The sequence below is a fragment of the Chelonia mydas genome, chromosome 3, assembly GCF_015237465.2.
Source record: "Chelonia mydas isolate rCheMyd1 chromosome 3, rCheMyd1.pri.v2, whole genome shotgun sequence".
Lineage (NCBI taxonomy): Eukaryota > Metazoa > Chordata > Testudines > Cheloniidae > Chelonia > Chelonia mydas.
Genome location: NC_057851.1, coordinates 147,477,815 through 147,497,224, shown reverse-complemented (window position 1 = coordinate 147,497,224; position 19,410 = coordinate 147,477,815). Strand labels below are relative to the sequence as shown.

At 44.2% G+C, this 19,410-nt stretch overlaps 1 protein-coding gene across 4 annotated transcripts in view; it reads left to right on the top strand.

Moving 5' to 3' along the window:
• Positions 1-19,410, top strand: part of MOCS1 (molybdenum cofactor synthesis 1) — a 67,590-nt gene that overhangs the window by 6,675 nt on the left and 41,505 nt on the right. Inside the window, exons 1-2 of one of the 4 annotated variants that reach the window (XM_043543516.1) lie at positions 3,826-3,905; positions 11,002-11,364. In XM_043543516.1, the coding sequence (XP_043399451.1) occupies positions 11,224-11,364 (141 nt within the window). In that variant the 5' untranslated portion in view covers positions 3,826-3,905; positions 11,002-11,223. Of the gene's footprint in view, positions 1-3,825; positions 3,906-11,001; positions 11,365-11,847; positions 11,911-12,049; positions 12,292-19,410 lie in introns of those variants that run through there. The other 3 variants (XM_037895552.2, XM_043543515.1, XM_037895553.2) reach the window with 3 other exon arrangements.

The following is a 19,410-nucleotide window of genomic DNA, read 5'->3' as shown; positions in this document are numbered from 1 at the left end:
ACACAGAGGAAGCTTCTGCAGGACCTTTATTAAGCAAAAGGGGGCACTGCTTGGAAGGTATTTAGATCATTTTCCTAATACAGAGGAATGAGAGTTAAGAAATCTATGTTCTGGGCCCAGCTCTGGTAGGGAGTGTGTCTAGTTGTTAAAGCAGGGGGACCGGAAATTAAAAGATATCATGTCACTGCCACACCAATATGGCACAGTAGAACCTCAGAGTTATGAACACCAGAGTTATGAACTGACTGAACCACACACCTCGTTTCATAGGCACTGACTCCGTGGGAGCTCCAGCTTAGCACACACTGGCAGCCAAGCTCCCTGCCCTCCCCCCATCACTGCTGCCCGCCTGCGGCCCTGCAGATCAACTCCTCCCCCTCCCTCCCGGCACCTCCTGTATGCCGTGGCGTACAAGAGGTGCTAGGAGGGAGGGGAAGGAGCGGGGATTGGGCATGCTCGGGGGAAGGGGCAGAACGGGGTGGGGAAAAAGTGGGGTGGGAGCTGAGTGGGGGTGGGAAGAGGTGGGATGAAGATGGGGGTTTGGGAGAAGGGGTGGAGTTGGGGCAGCATCTGGCACTGAGTGGGGGTTGAGCACCCCCAAGGAAAATTAGAAGCATGCTCGTGGAAGAAGATTAGGAGTAGGAGCCAGAAAGGGAGGACAGAGGCAGAGGTGGGCAGAAGGTGGGAGAGGGAGGGACGCAGAGGGAGGGATGAGAGGGGTAAGAGGAGTAGAAGGGTGTATATGTGCAAGGGGACCGCATATGGACAATCTTAATTCTGCCATTTACTAATTTTTGAGTATTTTATTTTGCAATGTTAATATTCTTTAACATAGAGGGGTTGGTGTTTTTTTTTTTGGAGGGGTTGAAGTTGGGAGAGGGTGCTGAATGTAGTTGTCTATGCTTTTTTTTAAAAAAAACCCTATCAAACAGAAATGCTATCATTTAACCATATTGATTTCAACTTGGAAATCTGGGTGCTACCTAACTGTAACTCCATCCTGTCTGCCTAAAGTCACTCTGGGGTTTGAACTGGATACAATAATTTTCTTTACTTCCTTAAATGGAGCTGTTGAGCCCTGTTAAACAGCTGCCACGTTCCATCCCAGAGGTGGCTGCAGTTCTGTGGGTGAAGTGATCCCTGTGTAGAGAACTCTGGAATCTTTGGGGATGAATGGCACTAATCTGATCTGGGTATCACGTACCTCAAAGTTCAGGGGGGTGGTCAGCTCTGGGCTTTTTGATCGTTCTGATTGGCTTCAACAGCAGCTTTGTAAACTGATGGCTGACACCAAAAGACAATAAATGTCTCCTTTTCCCTTCCCTTTCTGTACTCTCCCCTCATTCCCTCTCTTCCCTGCCAGTGTATGTGACAGCAGAGCTCAGCTGGACCTTTCCTTCCACATGAATTGCATGCAAAACTATCGCAGTCAGAGAGATGAAGGACACACAGGGAGAGTGAGATGCAGACTGACAGGCCAGGGCTGCCTGCCAAACAATAGCAAATACCTTTTGAAGCAGGGAGATTTCACTGAGATAAAGTTGTTCTCCCCATGCCCAGAAAGAAGCAAACAAGTAAACAACAACACGAAAACCGTTCAGCTCAAATTTGTTTTGCTGAGAGAATTCTTATAATGTTGATATCAGGGATATGCAACTAGATTTCTGAAATGGCAGGGGATGTTAGGAAAAACAGGAGGGTGATGAGCCTTTACAGCAGCTACCTCGTCTGCTCACTTTTTCCAGAGTTGATGCCACAAGGTAGTTTTTCACCGCCTGACTTGTGCCCTTGGGCAAATTACTTAGCCTCCACAACCATAAAATGGGGCTAATGATATTTGTTTATCAGGGCACTGTGAGATGTTATGTGACAGTGCTTTGAAAGTGAAAAGCCCTGTATAAGTGATAGGTATTGGTATTTTCTCAGGAAATGTTTAGGTAATGGATAGAACAAATCTCCAGTGTACCAACATTCAAGTCAATGGCTGAATTGGGCCCAATTTATTTAAAACTAATTTTCATTACATTTAGTTTCACGTTTATAAGGTTTTAAAACTAAAATGATTGGGTGATAAACCAGATTCCAGAGGCTTATACCTTACTTACCTTGCCATGGACTTCTAATTACCCTATAGTACCTTAGTCCAAAGGAAATATGGGTCTAGGCAAAAGTTGCCTGTAGTGATAGGGAACTGCCCTATGTGCATTCCTCTTTTGTGAAATTAATAACCCATTCTCAAGTACTTGCAAAGAGTTTCAAAGGCCAGGCAGTTAGCCAGGTATGACAGTTACAACTGAAGTCAATGGGAGCTGCAGGATCTCAGCTACCCTGTAAAACAAACCTAAAGTCTCTCAAGTTTGGCAGCCAAATCAGTAGTGGAACTTTTTAAAATGTTGTACTATGGGTATGTCTGCACCACAATTAAAAACCCGTAGCTGGCCCGGGCTCAGGCTAAGGGGCTATTTAATTGTGGTGTAGACGTGTGGGCTGGGGCTGGAGCCTGGGCTCTAGGACCCTGCAAGGTGGGAGGGTCCTAGAACATGGGCTACAGCCCCAGCCAGAATGTCTAACCCACAATTAAACAGTCCCTTAGATTGAGCCCCATGAGCCTGAGTCAGCTGGCATGGGCCAGCTGTGGGGTTTCAATTGCAATGTAGATATACCCTCAGTGACTTGCCTGGGGTCAGAAAGGGACTGTCCATGTCAGGCCTCGGCAATTTCTGGTTCTTAGGGTATGTCTACGCTGCAATGTAAGCTTGAGCCCAGGCTCAAAGCTAACCCCTCTTGCATCTAAACTGCAATTGCACTAATCCAGTGCTCAGACCCATGGTCCCAGGACCATGCAGGGCTGGAGGGTCCAAGCTCAAGCCAGGACCCGGGATCCGAGCCCTATTGCTCTGCAGTGTTGCTGCAGGTCCCAGGAGTCAGCTGGAAGTATCTGACACTTCCATGGGACAACTTCCTCAATTGCCTGCAATCCACTCTATTGAATCTGCAATCTCTTGAAAACGGAAGCCTCCCCATCCCCCCGCTTGGAGAACAGCAGCAGCTCAGGTCAGTGTTAACCCATTCTCTTCTGATCCTGGATCCGCAAGCACACTATAAGAGAGCCTCCTGGGTTTGCAATGGAGAGTGAACCCATCAAGCCTTTTGCAAATCAAGCTGCTTCTTTGTAATGTGCAGGGCGGGCAGTAAAGTTTTCCCAGAATGCACCATGGTCCTAGAGCTTGAGTGACCACATTTCGGGACGGGGGATGCTAGGGACCATGGGATATGGTTACTTCGACTCAGGGCTGCTCATTGCAGTGTGGACACCAGAGCCCTAGGTTGAGCACAGGTTAAAAAAATCTTAATTTAGGGTTTAACTACAATGTAGATGCTCAAGGCCATGATCCCCGAACATGGGTCAGTTGACTCGAGTCCCACTAACCCTGGGCTTACATTGCAGTATAGACATACCCTCAGTCATGACTCTGTCTCTAATGTCTTGAGGCCTGATTCTCCGTGACCGTGCAGTGTATTTAGTCATTTGCTATATTTGTGAAAAGTGAATGCAAAGAAGATGTAAAATGCTATCACTTTAGAATGGCAGTGACTGAGACCCATTTTGCATTGGTCTTTGTGCCTGCACAAGGTCCAAAAGAGTAGAGAATTGAGCCCCTGTCATAAATATAAAGGGAAGGGTAAACCCCTTTAAAATCCCTCCTGGCCAGAGGAAATCTCCTCTCACCTGTAAAGGGTTAAGAAGCTAAAGGTAACCTCGCTGGCACCTGACCAAGATAACCAATGAGGAGACAAGATACTTTCAAAAAGCTGGGAGGAGTGAAAGAAAAAAAATGTATGTGTGTCTGTCTATATTCTGTCTTTGCCGGGGATAGACCAGGAATGAAGCCTTAGAACTTTTAGTAAGTAATCTAGCTAGGTACGTGTTAGATTATGATTTCTTTAAATGGCTGAGAAAAGAATTGTGCTGAATAGAATAACTATTTCTGTCTGTGTATCTTTTTTGTAATTTAAGGTTTTTGCCTAGAGGGGTTCTCTATGTTTTGAATCTAATTACCCTGTAAGGTATCTACCATCCTGATTTTACAGGGGGGATTTTTTTTTATTTCTATTTACTTCTATTTCTATTAAAAGTCTTTTTGTAAGAAAACTGAATGCTTTTTCATTGTTCTTAAGATCCAAGGGTCTGGGTCTGTAGTCACCTAGGCAAATTGGTGAGGCTTTTTATCCAACATTTCCCTGGAAAGGGGGGGTGCAAGTGTTGGGAGGATTGTTCATTGTTCTTAAGATCCAAGGGTCTGGGTCTGTAGTCACCTAGGCAAATTGGTGAGGCTTTTTACCAAACCTTGTCCAGGAAGTGGGGTGCAAGGTTTTGGGAAGTATTTTGGGGGGAAAGACGTGTCCAAACAGCTCTTCCCCAGTAACCAGTATTTGTTTGGTGGTGGTAGCGGCCAATCCAAGGACAAAGGGTGGAATATTTTGTACCTTGAGGAAGTTTTGACCTAAGCTGGTAAAGATAAGCTTAGGAGGTTTTTCTTTCATGCAGGTCCCCACATCTGTACCCTAGAGTTCAGAGTGGGGGAGGAACCTTGACAGCCCCTGATTGGAAACACAAAGAACTTTAACTAGACATTATAGTTTGCCCACTGTGTTTGGAAGTGTCGCTCAGAAACTGGTCAGAGGGTGACAGGATGAGCAGAGAAAGAGCATAGAGTCAACTGGCAAAAAGCTCCTGGTTAGCATTCTTTTGCAAGACCTGATTGCCCAAAATCAGCAATATTTGACTGTGCTGATCACAGTTCCTTTTTGTGAGTTATTAAAACTGAAGCTGGAGTGAGCAAGAAGGAACAGGATGTGGAATGATGAAATGCAGAAGTGTCTTTCGGCATCTGCAAAAATCTGCCCTTTTACTATAAATTTCTGCAAAAACCAAAGCTGCCAGCAGCCCATGGGAATGCCCTGATTTTTTGGTTCTTTTTCCTTTTGCAACTTTTTTAATACTTTGAATACTGAATAACTTTTTGGATTTGGTATTTGTTACAATTTCACCTGCCCTGAGAGGGGAACTGCAAGTGCTTTAACAGATATGTTGAAAGGTGATCTTGTTTCACTGAAATACCCCTAAACAAGGAAAGCACACACAAACAAACCCCTGCTTTCCTATACTAAGATCCTACCTATAAATGCAATCAATGTGGTGAGTCATGTGGTTAGATGTTTGGCTGCGTGTGTGTGTTCTCCCTGTGTGCTGCCCCAGCTCTGCGCAGTCAGCCGGCACAGCAGACCTCGAGCGAACCACCCAATGACCACAAGATCCGTTAAGATATGAAGGCGCCAGGCCATGTTTATTGTTGACAAAGCACAGTAATAGCACCTGGCAGACTCTACAAGGATACTAAGACATGTATGCCCCTGACAATGGATTCAGCCTAGTGAATGGCAGGACTTTCCATTCCCCCCTCGGCTGGACAAAGATAGTTCTTCTGAGATACCTTTTTATACCCTGATATAAACAAGTTAGTACTGCCTCTGACATAGTTAGTCACTACCCCCTAACATGGCTAGTTATCACCTTATACGTGCTGGTTCTATTAAAACATTTTTATTATGTGCTGTCATCCTGACCTTATCTTTTAGGAGGGGTCAGTGTATGCCTGTAATTCTTGGAAAATGTTTTTGTACCATCCCTGATATTGGGGTGTTCTGGTACCACTTGATAATCGGGATGTTTGCATGAGTACTCTGTCCTTAGCACTTCTTAGGAATGTGTGTTTTTGCAGTATCAGGCCTGTTCTTGCTGGATTCTGTGAGCAGGTCCTGCCTCATACCAGGCCTCTGATACAAGGGCTTATGTTTCAGGCTCTCTTCCTACTACAAGTCAGTTACAACACAGTTACAATTTGCGGTGTAGATAAGACTTTATTCATACCTTGGACATGTCCAATTCTTGCACACCTGGTGAAAAGCCAGGATGGTCTGCGGAGGCATTGTGATGTTGGGTGTGAGGGAGGGGCATTATAATTTACTTACACTATCTTCCCTAGATGAAGAATGCGGAAGCTGTCTGTAATATTCTATAAAATATGGTATGTCCGGCTGTTAATTTGATTGTTGTGTGGTTGCGATTATAGTTCCATGGAGTTAATTCCAACAGAAGTAGACAGTGGATAGGCCAGAAAGTGGACAATAACTCTTGATATTCCCCATTTGTGGATACAGAAAAGGAGAAAACAGGTGTCAATCCCTTTGAAATTGACCTCTGACCATGCTGAGTTCAACACCACTGACTTGGTACAAAACGGGGGATATCCAGGCAGGAAACTACAGCAAAGAACTTTGGAGTGGATAAAACTGAACCCTGGAGCTCAGGGGAGAGAAAGACACAGACTGCATGGCTTTGCACTTTGAAAAAATCAGTTGTATGCCTCCGTGTTCCTGAAAGGAAGTCTTGCAGGATACCCAAATTCAGTTGGGCCTGCTGAGCAATCACTGTTGGTACATGGCATGCTGTACCTCAGCCACCCGCCCCTAAAGAGTTGGAGAATCATGGAATTCCACCCCCAGAGAAGTGAAGGCACAGGGCTTGTCACCTGGAGGGGATGCACTCAGTGAGACTGAGAGAAGTCAAAGGTTCAGATAGCTCTGAACTGGGACCCTATATGCAACATTGTCTTATCGGTGAGGAAGGGGCCTTCTCGTGCCCTTTCCAGGGAGATAACCTGGAAAAGAAGGAAATGGTTCTGCATAAATGAGAAGCCTAGTCCAGGTAGGAAAGTTCCTGGCCTTGTTTTGTCTCCCCCGTTTCTCTCCTTTCTGTTGTCTCTCACCCTCTGTCTCATTCCCACCTATAAAGACGGGCAAAAGCAAAGGTAGTTTCCATTTCAGAGTGTGGGATGGTAGTCGGATTCACTGACATTCAATGGTTATTGCAATCAGAGCCTGTTTCTTTCTCATGTACATTGGCTTTATACCAGCATAACTCTGAATGCAGCAGAGTTACTCCTGGTTTACCCCGGTGTAAGTGAGAGGAGATTCAGGCCCAAAGAGGAGCTCAGCAGGGAAACAACACAGGAATAAAGGGCAGGAGCAGAGGCGACAAGCGGGAGGGGAAGAAGGCTATGAGCTTTCCCCCACCCGAGCTCCAAGGGAAGATAATGGGGGGGTCTTGCAAAATCCTACCCCATCCATGTCCTTTGCTGAAATGTGCTTTTGTGACTCCCTATGGCAGTACTTCGAGAACAGAGGACATTATCCCTGTGCCTGCTACAAAAGAAAGTCCCCCAGAGAGGCTATCACACCTTTGTTGAGTGGAGGAAGCAAACTATAATTACAAAAGACCATGCAGTATCAGTTCTTTAGTACTTTCCATGCTGATGCCAATTAACTCTACTGCACCTGTAGTGTAGAACAGTAACTCTATGGTGTGCTTCGCAGTGAAGAATGCTATGAAATCCATGTATAACAGAGAAATGTCATAAGTAACCCAGTCATATTTTACATATGAGCCAGTGTTTGATACTGAATCTCTAATAAAGTGCCCCTGTTTCTTTAAGGGATTGTTGAAGTTGCTGGCAGGTTACAGGTCCAGTTTAGTATCTGATATGTCCTCTACTATGTTCCACCCTTGCAGGGAAATAGACTCAACAGTCAGAGAGTCTGTTCCATCTCTAACTGCTGTGGTCTCCTGTAGCATGTAGTAGCTGGACAGACAGGCTCCAGATGCTTTAGGTGTTGCTGGAGTCCAGGCATTATGCTTGGTGGGGAAAACAAACAAACCAAAAACCAGAAGCTGAATGTGTAAAGGGGACAACTGGCAGGAAAGCAACACAGCTGCATCTCCATGAATATGAGTCACCCATTTCTTTGCCATTTGAACTTTATCCGATGCTGTTTTAGATCCAAAGACACCAAAGTGGGGTGTTATTAAACTGTGACACTGCAATGTTTTTGTTGTCCACATTTGATTTCTAAGCACTCTCCCAGTGTGCAGAATTCAGCAGCCATTCTGTACTCAGAACATAATGCTGACTGCCAGATGTCCACAAACACTGTCCTCTCTTCTGGAGACTTTGTATTTGTTCTTATTTTGTTGTTCTCTTACTCAAATAAAAACACTTGGATTTAAAGAATTTTGTTTACTCATTATGTATGGAAAAAGATAACAGATAGGACCAGCCAATCTTTTTTTTTATTCTTGTATTTTCTCGTAAGGGCTTATAAAGTACGTTGATCCATGGACTCTGCCCTTCAAATGTTCATGTGGGTTGTAATACATCTTGGCTAACACATTGATTTATCTGGCTGGCACAGTGCAAAGTGCAAAATGTCTCAGTGTACCAAGAGTGTAATTCATCTGTGAATGTGCAACCAGAAATCGCCTGGCTGAGTTCTGCTGTGTGGTGAATGGGTTAAATAAGAATTCAGCCAAAACTCAAAACAAAAGAAATAACTAAATAAAAAGGGGGTAATCCATCAGACTCCATGTAGGTCAGAACTGAAACAAGAATCACATTCCTTGGGTTCAAGGCTTTAGAACAAGTAGATGCAGGAGATAAGTCACACACACTACACAGCCGTTCATATAACTGAAAGCCTGGCGATATAGAAAAATTTCTACAAGGATTCCCATCTGTTGAAATAAGGCAACTGTCCTGAATGTTAAGGATTGGCTATTCATCCTGCAGTAAATGGATCAACATCATGCCTTGCAGTGACGTGATATTGTATCAAGACATCATAACTTGTGGTTACAATGTGCCTTAATCATGCATACATTAATACATATGCTTAACTTTTCTAACATGCACAATCCCATCAAAATCAATGGGACTATGGATATAAGTACAGGTTAGCACATGCAGAGGTGTTTGTAGTTAAGTTAAAAATCAAACCGTTGACTGTAGGGGAATAGCCACCATAAGGGAGAGGAAAGTAGAGGCACCATGGAAAGAATTCACAAAACTGCTGGTGATTAGGCAAGCCATAACTTGCTCATTTACCTTTCTGCAGTTGCACACAACACCAAACAGTTTATGTTTTAATTGAACATTATCTTTATTAAAAAGAAAAGGAGTACTTGTGGCACCTTAGAGACTAACAAATTTATCTGAGCATAAGCTTTCATGAGCTACAGCTCACCTCATTGGATGCATTCAGTGGAAAATACAGTGGGGAGATTTATATACATAGAGAACATGAAACAATGGGTGTTACCATACACACTGTAACCAGAGTGATAACTTAAGGTGAGCTATTACCAGCAAGAGAGCAGAGGGTGGGGGGGACCCTTTTGTAGTGATAATCAAGGTGGGCCATTTCCAGCAGTTGACAAGAACGTCTGAGGAACAGTGGGGGGAATGGGGGGAAATAAACGTGGGGAAATAGTTTTACTTTGTGTAATGACCCATCCACTCCCAGTCTCTATTCAAGCCTAAGTTAATTGTATCCAGTTTGCAAATTAATTCCAATTCAGCAGTCTCTCATTGGAGTCTGTTTTTGAAATTTTTTTTGTTGAAGAATTGCAACTTTTAGGTCTGTAATCGAGTGACCAAAGAGATTGAAGTGTTCTCTGACTGGTTCTTGAATGTTATAATTCTTGACGTCTGATTTGTGTCCATTTATTCTTTTACGTAGAGACTGTCCAGTTTGGCCAATGTACATGGCAGAGGGGCATTGCTGGCACATGATGGCATATATCACATTGGTAGATGTGCAGGTGAACGAGCCTCTGATAGTGTGGCTGATGTGATAAGGCCCTATGATGGTGTCCCCTGAATAGATATGTGGACACAGTTGGCAACGGGCTTTGTTGCAAGGATAGGTTCCTGGGTTAGTGGTTCTGTTGTGTGGTGTGTGGTTGCTGGTGAGTATTTGCTTCAGGTTGGGGGACTGTCTGTAAGCATTTTCCCATGTTTATTTCCCCCCACCACCCCCACTGTTCCTCAGAGTTTTTGTCAACTGCTGGAAATGGCCCACCTTGATTATCTCTACAAAAGGTCCCGCCCCCCGGCTCTCCTGCTGGTAATAGCTCACCTTAAGTGATCACTCTGGTTACAGTGTGTATGGTAACACCCATTGTTTCATGTTCTCTATGTATATAAATCTCCCCACTGTATTTTCCACTGAATGCATCTGATGAAGTGAGCTGTAACTCACGAAAGCTTATGCTCAAATAAATTGGTTAGTCTCTAAGGTGCCACAAGTACTCCTTTTCTTTTTGCGAATACAGACTAACACGGCTGCTACTCTGAAACCTGTCATTATCTTTATTATTGAAAATATTTGTTTGCTTAATTGAACAGTGACTGTAACAGCCAGCTGCTTAATCATAACTTAACGTGTTGCCTTTTTAGCTCAAATGGTAGGGGTTTAAGCTTTTGATAACTGAAAACAGGATTTGGACCACAGTTGGTAGAGACCTACTGTTCAATTTTTGCATATATACAAAATGTTTGTGGTGCAATATTATTTTCAAGAAAAACAAAAGTAGGAATGAAAGGTACCAGCATATTACCATCAACTGAACTAGCATATTGCCATCAATTGGAGCAAACGCGTGCTTTATAAAGCAAAATGGAAGCATGATTACCTATCAGTCTCCACCATTAAAGGGGTTTTTTAAATTATTTTTTTAAATTTAGAAGTACTGAGTATGTAAAGTTTTGTTTTCCCTGTTTTTGCTAGAGAACTCCTTGGAGGACCCAGAGAAATGGACTGGGAGATTTCTCACTCCTTTTGAAGACTTTGAACAAAAATATCTTTTCTTGCAAATGTTTCTCATACACTTGAGCTAACCAGGAATTAGCAAAAACAAACTTTTGAACAGTCCGAATAACAATCCTATTGTCCATTTTGCGATGGTATTTCTGATATCAAAATCCCTGCCAGTTCTTCAGGTGTTCTGAGTCTCCCAGGAAACACAAGGCAGAAAAAACCTGAAAATCTAAGACTACCAAAAAAAAAGAAAAAGTGTTGTTTTTTTGTTTTTACTTCTTTCAGCCTGGAACCACCTGCACCCCCGAAGCGGCTGAGGAACTACAACTCCCAGCATGCGGCACGGCGACCTTGGCCGTCCCCGCATTGCGATTGGCTGCTTGGGGCCTCTCCCCCCCCCCCCCCACGTGACTCAGGCCGACAGCGGCGGCTGCTGTCCGGGGCAGAAGCAGCGTGAGCTGCCCCGCAGGTAGCGGATCCGTGCGGGCCGGGCTCAGTCCAGGGCCTATGGCAGCGGCGCGGGGCGTTCGCGGGTGTCTCCTGCGGGGGCCCTTCCGTGCCCGGCCGGGCAGGGGCTGCAGCTCCGGGGCTCCTGTGCGGCAGCAGCAGCAGCAGCAAGCGCTTGTGGCTGCCCCCGCCCCGGCTCAGGTGAGTGGCGGGCAGCAGCCCGGGGGGTTAATAGGAGCCCCGGGGCGGCGTGGCCTCTTGCAACGGGGGAGCCATGTAGGCGGGCAGGGTCTGGCTCAGTAGGGAGGTTGTGGGGGGCAGCTGGGGAGGAGGGAGTTAAATGGGGGGGCTGGTGCGGTGGGAGTTAGCTAGGGAGAGGGGGCCAGAGGGTGACTGGATTTGAGGATCAGGTGGGTGCCAGCCCCTGGGGATTATATGCATAGAGGAGAGTGGAGCAGTAGTTATTTAGGGAGAGGGTGCCAAGGAAGAGGGTGTTTTGGAGGCTAGGGGTTCCCTAGCTTTGGGGAAAGGGGGGGGGGTCGTACTTTACATAGCAATTAACACTGACAAAAGGCCATCTCTGGGGCGAAGTGTGTGTGTGTGGTGGGGGGGAGGTCAACAGCTGAGCAGCAGGGAGGTGAGGGCTTTTAAACAAGGTATTGGCACAACCATTTGCTCTTACAGAATGTGCCCGGAGACCTTGGGCATCTGTATGGAGGAGGTAGCCTTGTGAAAATGCCTATCATGGTGAGCTGCAGGCTGCTAAATCTGCCTTTCTTGGAAAGCTGAGTTGCACAGTCAACTTTCCCCTCAAAGTAGCTATCTAGAAGGAAGAAAAAAATGGGTGGACTGTAGATAATTTAAAAAAAAATCTGTTAAAGGAGCTCCTGTTGTGCCTTTTCTGTCTCCTTAATACTGAGACGGGCAACTACTGTTTGAACACTGATGATCTTGGTTTTAGATAGCACTTTTTTTCCTCCTTGAGAGATCCTAAAGTGCTTTACAGAAATATCATGTACGGAAATCCTTGCACTCACCAGTGAAATGTAACCACATCTGGACTGGAATGTGGCAGCTGGCTAATAGGGGACAACAGTGCCACATGGCAGTTCACAGCTGGGAATGAAGGTGAAAACTGTATCCCTCTAATCTTAACTATTTTTTTAAAAAATTGCGGAAATATCTAAGAATAATGTTCTCTATTATCATAAGTGTGAGTTTATTCAAAGGGGAGGTCTGTGTTTAAAGGGTGACTTTTTACAACCGCTGTACAAGTAACCTTTTATAACTGGAAATAATGTCACACAGTTTAAGCTCCAGAGTTAAGTGTTGTGTTTAGTAATGTACTACTACTTTAAATTTGATTTCATTCAACATTTTCTGGTTTCTGTTTAAATATTCCTCTGGAGTAATTGCAACCATAATATCCTAGCACTGGAACTGAAATTGACTGAAAACAGTAGTGAAACCTGAATAGTTTTTCACTTGTCCAAGATGAGAAAAAAACCAGATAGTTAAATGGTATATGTGGTGAAAAGTAAATTAGATTTTTAAAATTCTTTCAGTATTTATAATCTACCATGTTACGAGTAAGGAATTCTGTGCATTTTAAAATGTTCAACCTGGATGTGTTAACTTTAAGCAATAATACCTCCTCTCCCCCATTACAGGCTGTTTTTTTGTCTCAAGTGGAATAATAATACTTATCTCTTAATTACAGTGTATTATTCTCTTGTTTAGTAATAGTGAAATTTCATCTCCTTTATCCATTTTGTAGTGAACAAGTCATTCAGCAAAAATGTTTTTCTGTTCTGGGTATACTGTACACTATTCAAAAGAAAAGGAGTACTTGTGGCACCTTAGAGACTAACCAGTTTATTTGAGCATGAGCTTTCGTGAGCTACAGCTCATATGCTATGCATCCGATGAAGTGAGCTGTAGCTCACGAAAGCTCATGCTCAAATAAACTGGTTAGTCTCTAAGGTGCCACAAGTACTCCTTTTCTTTTTACGAATACAGACTAACACGGCTGTTACTCTGAAACTATTCAAAAGCACATTATCTGTAAATGCCAGAAGTGGCCATCTTTGTTGAAATTGCTCTTCTGATGATCAACTGGATGTAACCCAAGAGGTCATGTGGACTTCCTAGTAGGAAGGCTGTTTGTTTACTTTGCACAGCTATCTTGAAACTGAATTTCCTCAGCAAAAACATTGTCCTAACTAGGCTGCTCCCAACTTAACTGTTAGATGCCTCGAAAATTAATTCCACCTCCTCGGTGCCAAACTGGGGGTGGAAGGGCACAACAGAAGCATGCAGAGTGTAAGTGTCTGGCACACATCTGCAAAAATAGGACTTGACATACAGAATAATCACAAGTTTTACATGATTTATTGATGACACTCTCTCACATGGCAGCCCCTTAACGAGCAAAAAACAGACTGGGACTAGGTTCTGGTGCTGGTTTCTGGATTACTGGAAGTCAGTAATATTTTTAAACTGAGGGTGAATTTAATACTTTTTTACAAGTAATCAAACTGACAGTAAACAACTTACCTGTCAGTAAAATTGGCTCAATAAGTTAGAAAAATGGTTGTTTGGTTTTCGATGGGTCACATAGTAGACTTGTTAAATTATGTGACCACACGCAGAGCTTTAAGTCTAAAATTGCCATCCTAGAGACTGCATTTTTAAAATTGCTCAATCTGGAATACCTTGCTCTTTTGAATGTTACTTTGCAGGTTTCAAAGCAGAATATTGTCAATCACCTTTTTTGTTTGTTTGTTTTTTATTATTATTTATTTATTTATTTTTTATTTTTTTGCTTGCAAGAAGGGAAGAGCACTTGGGATATCTGGTGGGTAGATCTGTGACTTTTATGTGTATGGTGGTGGCAGTTGTATTGTGGTCTAAAATGTCATCTGAATCCCCCTGTGATTTAAGCAGCCAATCAATGCCAGTTATTCCATGTAAAATGGGGTTCTGTATCCCCCTTTCTTCTCTCTCCCTTTTGGGGGTCAAATAGCAGGAGTGATATTCTTTCCAAGTTCCTTCCACAAAATAAGCACTCAGATTGGTCACCAAAATCAGATGCTGCTTGCTGTAGATTATGCAGATATTCTAAATATGATCACGTTTGCCACTTGACATGCCCCTCGGTAGGGTTTGAATATGGGGCTCCTTTCTGCCATCCACCTAAACGAAGGAGGAATTATCCCCCGAATACTACCCACTTGTGGCTCCGGAATAAGATGTTACACACAATACATGTTGCGGATCTGTGGTCTTCCTTTGCTTTTTGCATGAGGAATGAAGAGGAGTGTTGTGGAAGGGATGTGTCGGGTGAGGCTGTAGCATGCAGCACTGTGGCCTGCTGTATCTTACACAGGCCCACCATGGGGTTGCCTAAGTAGTTCCAATTAAGCGATATTTGGGCTTACTTTTTAAAGACCCGGTGGCAGTTTTTACCTACTTGTAGCCCATGGGGTTTTACACTTGGGGCCCACTTTTTCTCTGGGCGCTGCTTTTTTTTTTTTTTTTTTTCCCTTGGGCCAAGCACTGCCCCTCACATGCAGCATGATGGTGCAAGCCCTGCCCCTATGCTGCTCTGTAGCCTCGCTCCCTCTGGGTTTGGATGGCTTTTTTTTAGACCAGTCATGCTTGTTTTTTCACCCCCAGCAAAATCCTCTACAAATGCCTATTTAGTGATTTGTCAAGACAAACACTTGATCGTTTTTCGTTAGTCTCTCAGAGCTCTGTTAAATCTTCATAGTCTCTGGAAAGTGAAGTGAAGAATGTCTGAGGGCTTCAGCCCTGGGTGGCAGGGGTCAGGTTACTGGCCCCCTGCCTGGGGCTGAACCCCTTGAGTTTTGGCTTTGCTCCCACTCCACCTGGGGGGTGGGGCTCAGGTTTTGGCACCCCCACCAGGATGGCGGGGCTCAGGCAGGCTCAGGCTTCAGTCCCTGCTCCTGGGGTCATGTAGTAATTTTTGTTGTCAGAAGGGGGTCGTGGTGCAATGAAGTTTGAGAACCCCTGCATTAGGCCATCTTGCGATATTCCTAATGGGTGTTAATATTTCTGGTGATAACTTTTTTTAATTTTTTTATATTTGTGGAAAAATTACTCTAGAAAGCACAATCTGATTGGCACATCTGGAGGCTTGACACCCTGTCACGGAGAGTTACAGAAATAACTGTTTATATTTTTTAAACTATTCAGTGTGATCTTCTAAACATCTTAGTGCTAATATAAAGTGTCAGATTGACAGCCCAGGAGTCTGAAGTCCTTTGTTCACAGATCAGGTAGCAGTACAGTCAGTAGCAGAGCAGGCTCCTCCAGCTCCCCCCATCAGTGTGCCTCAACTGACCTTTCAGGTGGGATGAAAATAGTTCAGGGCCCATAACCATTTAATCCTTGGCCTTTTTACAGAGGCTATTGATAAATGCCAGTGAGTGCCAGCTGAAGAGGTGTGGGGTTTTTTGTTTTTGGTAATGTAGACAACAGTTCCACTAGAAACTTGAACGAGAACTACCAACTACTCATCTCACATGTCTGTGAATAACCATTAGTGGGAACTTGCTGTCAGCACCAGCCTAGGTTGGATTGACCTGGAAACGTAGGTAGTTAAGGATGGGTCACTTGATGATTACCCGTTCTGTTTATTCCCTCTGAGGCACCTGGCATTGGCCACTGTCAGAAGACAGGATACTGGGCTAGATGGGCATTTGGGTCTGACCAAGTATGGCTGTTCTTATGACTCCTCCCATTATCAGTCCCCTAAACTGTATCCCAGTATAAGGATATGACAACAAGCTAATAAATAGGAAGTTCTAGCAGTCAGGATGAAAACATGATCTCTGTTGTTTTACAGAATCCTGTCTGCTACACACCAAGCAAAGATTGTTAATTATTTCCAGAATACTTTTAAAGGGACCGTATTGACATGAGTCTGCAGATCCAGATGACATGAGTTAGTGGTGAATCTCTGTTTGCATCACTTGGGCAGAAGGAGAGGAACAGTTGGAGTCATACTTTCACTGGGGAAAGCCCTGGGTAGTAAGCTTTCCTCTCTTCATTCACTTTAAAGTTGTCAATCTTTTATAACCTTGTGTTACACCAGCTTTTGCATGCTTCTGGTGGAGATTTTTTTACAGATTCTAAGGTTATAATGAGAGAGTGTCATGACTAATAACTAGGACTTCAATTTTATTTTTAGTTTGTAGAAAAAGCAAAAGCATCAATGCATTTGCTTTTAAATTACAAGCAGCTTCTAGCGCTCAAGCAACATTACAATAACAAACCATTTTATGCAACTGAAGAAAATTTCAATTAAGGAAGCAGATCTTGATTTCAGTTTCAAAAAGTATGTTTAAACAGCTAAAATTTTATAAAACTACAGTAAAACCTGCCTTAGCGACCACCTCTGAAGAGAGACCACCCGTCACAAGTGAGTACTTGCAGAGGCCATGGAACTTCCCCCCTATAATTTAACTGAAGAAACTGTGAAGAGCGGCCACCTGTCATCTGCAACCAGTGACATTTTCTTACTCCCTTCAGAGCTGGGTGCCCAGCCACCGCTCTCTGCTCTGCCTTCAGAACTGGGCAGCCGGAGAACAGCGGCTGCTGGCAAGGCACCCAGCTCAGAAAGCAGTGCTGCAATCAGCAGCAGAGAAGTAAGGGTGGCAATACCATACCTTTGAAGAGAGACCACCTCTTACAAGCATCCACTTCTGCAAACTCCCATGAATGGTTGCTCATGGCAGGTTTTGCTGTACATGGGGACTGTGTCCTTGAAGAGAGTGCCACTTTCACATTTATAATAGGCAAAGGTTGCTAGTTATCTGAAAGTATGTGAAGCAACTAAAGGATGTAAAACAACTACAAAGTTAGTTGAGGGATGAGCACAGGTTAAGTCTATAAACGTAGCTGTGTGCTCTCTTTCTTATACTTTGTCTACATTAGGGAATTTTTTTTACCAGAAATTACCACCAGAGCTAATGGTGGTTCATCTCTCTCTGCTAGGTGCAGGCCTGGTGTAGCACTCCCTAATGTCAACAAGGCTTCACAGAACTGGTAGACACACAGTGTGGTCTGTCTGCACTACCCCCTGGGAGTTAAAGGTGGATTTACTCCACTGCCTGCTCATCTGGAAGCCTTCTTAGTAGTTACCATGGATGAATCATGTATAGGGTCTGAGCTGAGAGCTTTGCTGTGTGTTGATGAGTGTCTGTAGTTATCGGTTTTACCTACTGGCAAATGCAAACAGAGAGGGCCAGGGTCCTATATTGACACCTGATACTGTTCTGTTCAAACTGAATCTGGCATCCTTTTTAGTGTAGTAAGCAAACTTCAGACAGAAGCAGGCATAGATTTCCTTCTGCCTGCTGAAAATGGACGACCGACAGTAAAAGTACTGGTAACTAAGGGTATGTCCACACTGCAATAAAAGACCCGTGACACAGTTGCAGCTGACCTAGGTCAGTTAATTTGGGCACAGGCTGCGAGGCTAAAAATTGCTGTGTAGAAGCTGGGGTTGGAGCCTGGGCTCGGAGACCCACACCCCTCACCAAGTTTCCGAGCCTGGGCTCCAGCCTGAGCCCAGATGTCAACACTGCAATTTTTAGCCCTGCATCCTGAGCCCTGGGAGCCGGACTCAACTGACCCCGGATCTGAGACTGTGTGGTGCGGGTTTTTTAAATTGCAGAGTAGATGTACCCAAACAGGGCTAATGGGCCACTTTACGTAAGCAGGCACTTGTGCTTCGTGCCTGTTTTCAGACCTTACCAGTCCACTGGCCAAGCTGCTATTGAAAGTCCTCTGGACTCTTGCCATTTAATTACAAGATCTCTGCAGTTGGAGAGCGGAAGTAAATTGAACAGTGGTCTCTGGGAAGATTATGTTCCTACAAAAGGATTGTTTCTGCTTTTTTAAAAAGGTTTGCAGTGTTAGAACAGCTGCGAATGAGTCAAAATAGCTTCAGCTATTAGATGTCACCTCTCTGCACCTCCCACTGTTCTGCTGTCTGGCTGGCTGCACCTTGCTCCACCCCACATGCCCTACGCTGCCTGGCTGATCTGTTCAGAGAGTGTAACTTCTACCTGTCTCCCACCCACAGGAGTAGCACGCAGAAAATCTTCTCCAAAAAAACTTCTGAGGGGGAATAGGCTTAGCTGTGTCTAGAGTATGGAAAATATTGTAAATATCTGTAAACATAGTGCTAGGGCTCCCTTGTTTAAACTATGGGAGTGACTAACGCTGCTGACTAGAGCCAGGCATAATGTGGGCAGGGCTGTGCATCCTTGCTTCACCAGTACACCTCTACACTTGACCTCCTGGCATCCAACCTGTGCGGGCAGAGCAGTTCTGGAGCTTTTTCAGCAGCAACTTTGAATAGCTCTTCTGTATAGGTTTTTATACCATGCTCATCAACACAGTATCTGAGCTCCTTCCAGTAGCGCACAAAGGCCTGGTCTACACTTGGGGGGAGGAGGGAATCGATCTAAGATACGCAACTTCAGCTACGCTATTCTCATAGCTGAAGTTGCGTATCTTAGATCGACTTAGAATCACTTACTTTGTGTCCTCGCGGTGCGGGATCAACAGCCGCTGCTCCCCTGTTGACTCCACTTCCGACTCTCACCCTGGTGGAGTTCCGGAGTCGACGGCAGAGCAATCGGGGATCGATTTATTGCATCTACACTAGACGCGATAAATCGATCCCAGATAGATCAATCACTATCCGGCGGGTAGTGTAGACATGGCCTGAGTGATGTGATTAACATCTGTGACGCGGCTTGTTCTCTCATCCTCTCCATATCGTCCACATAATGCAGTCCTAGAGTCCAGTCACTCGTTTAACGTTTGAGGTTTACAGTCAGATCCTTAACCTTTAACCCCTTACCCATTATAACCTAACAAGGGTAGCTAGAATGTCTGGAACTGGCCACTGTAGTCACAGGATTTTAAATATTCGTTTTTTCTTTAACTTGCTAACACAAAATCTGTCTCCTTAAATAATTTTATGATGCTGTGTCTGAAGAGCATTAATGGAAACAAAATGCATTGCATTTTTAAGAACCATTTCCACTGCATCTCACACCCCTCCTCCTGTTGTTCTAACCTTATTTTGTTCCCTTCATGTAGTGACTGCTCAGTGTCTATCATAATTATTCAGTTGGTCTCCATAAAATCTTAATATACTTGTGATTAATATAAATGGAGAAATGTGAGCATCCACCACCAGATAAG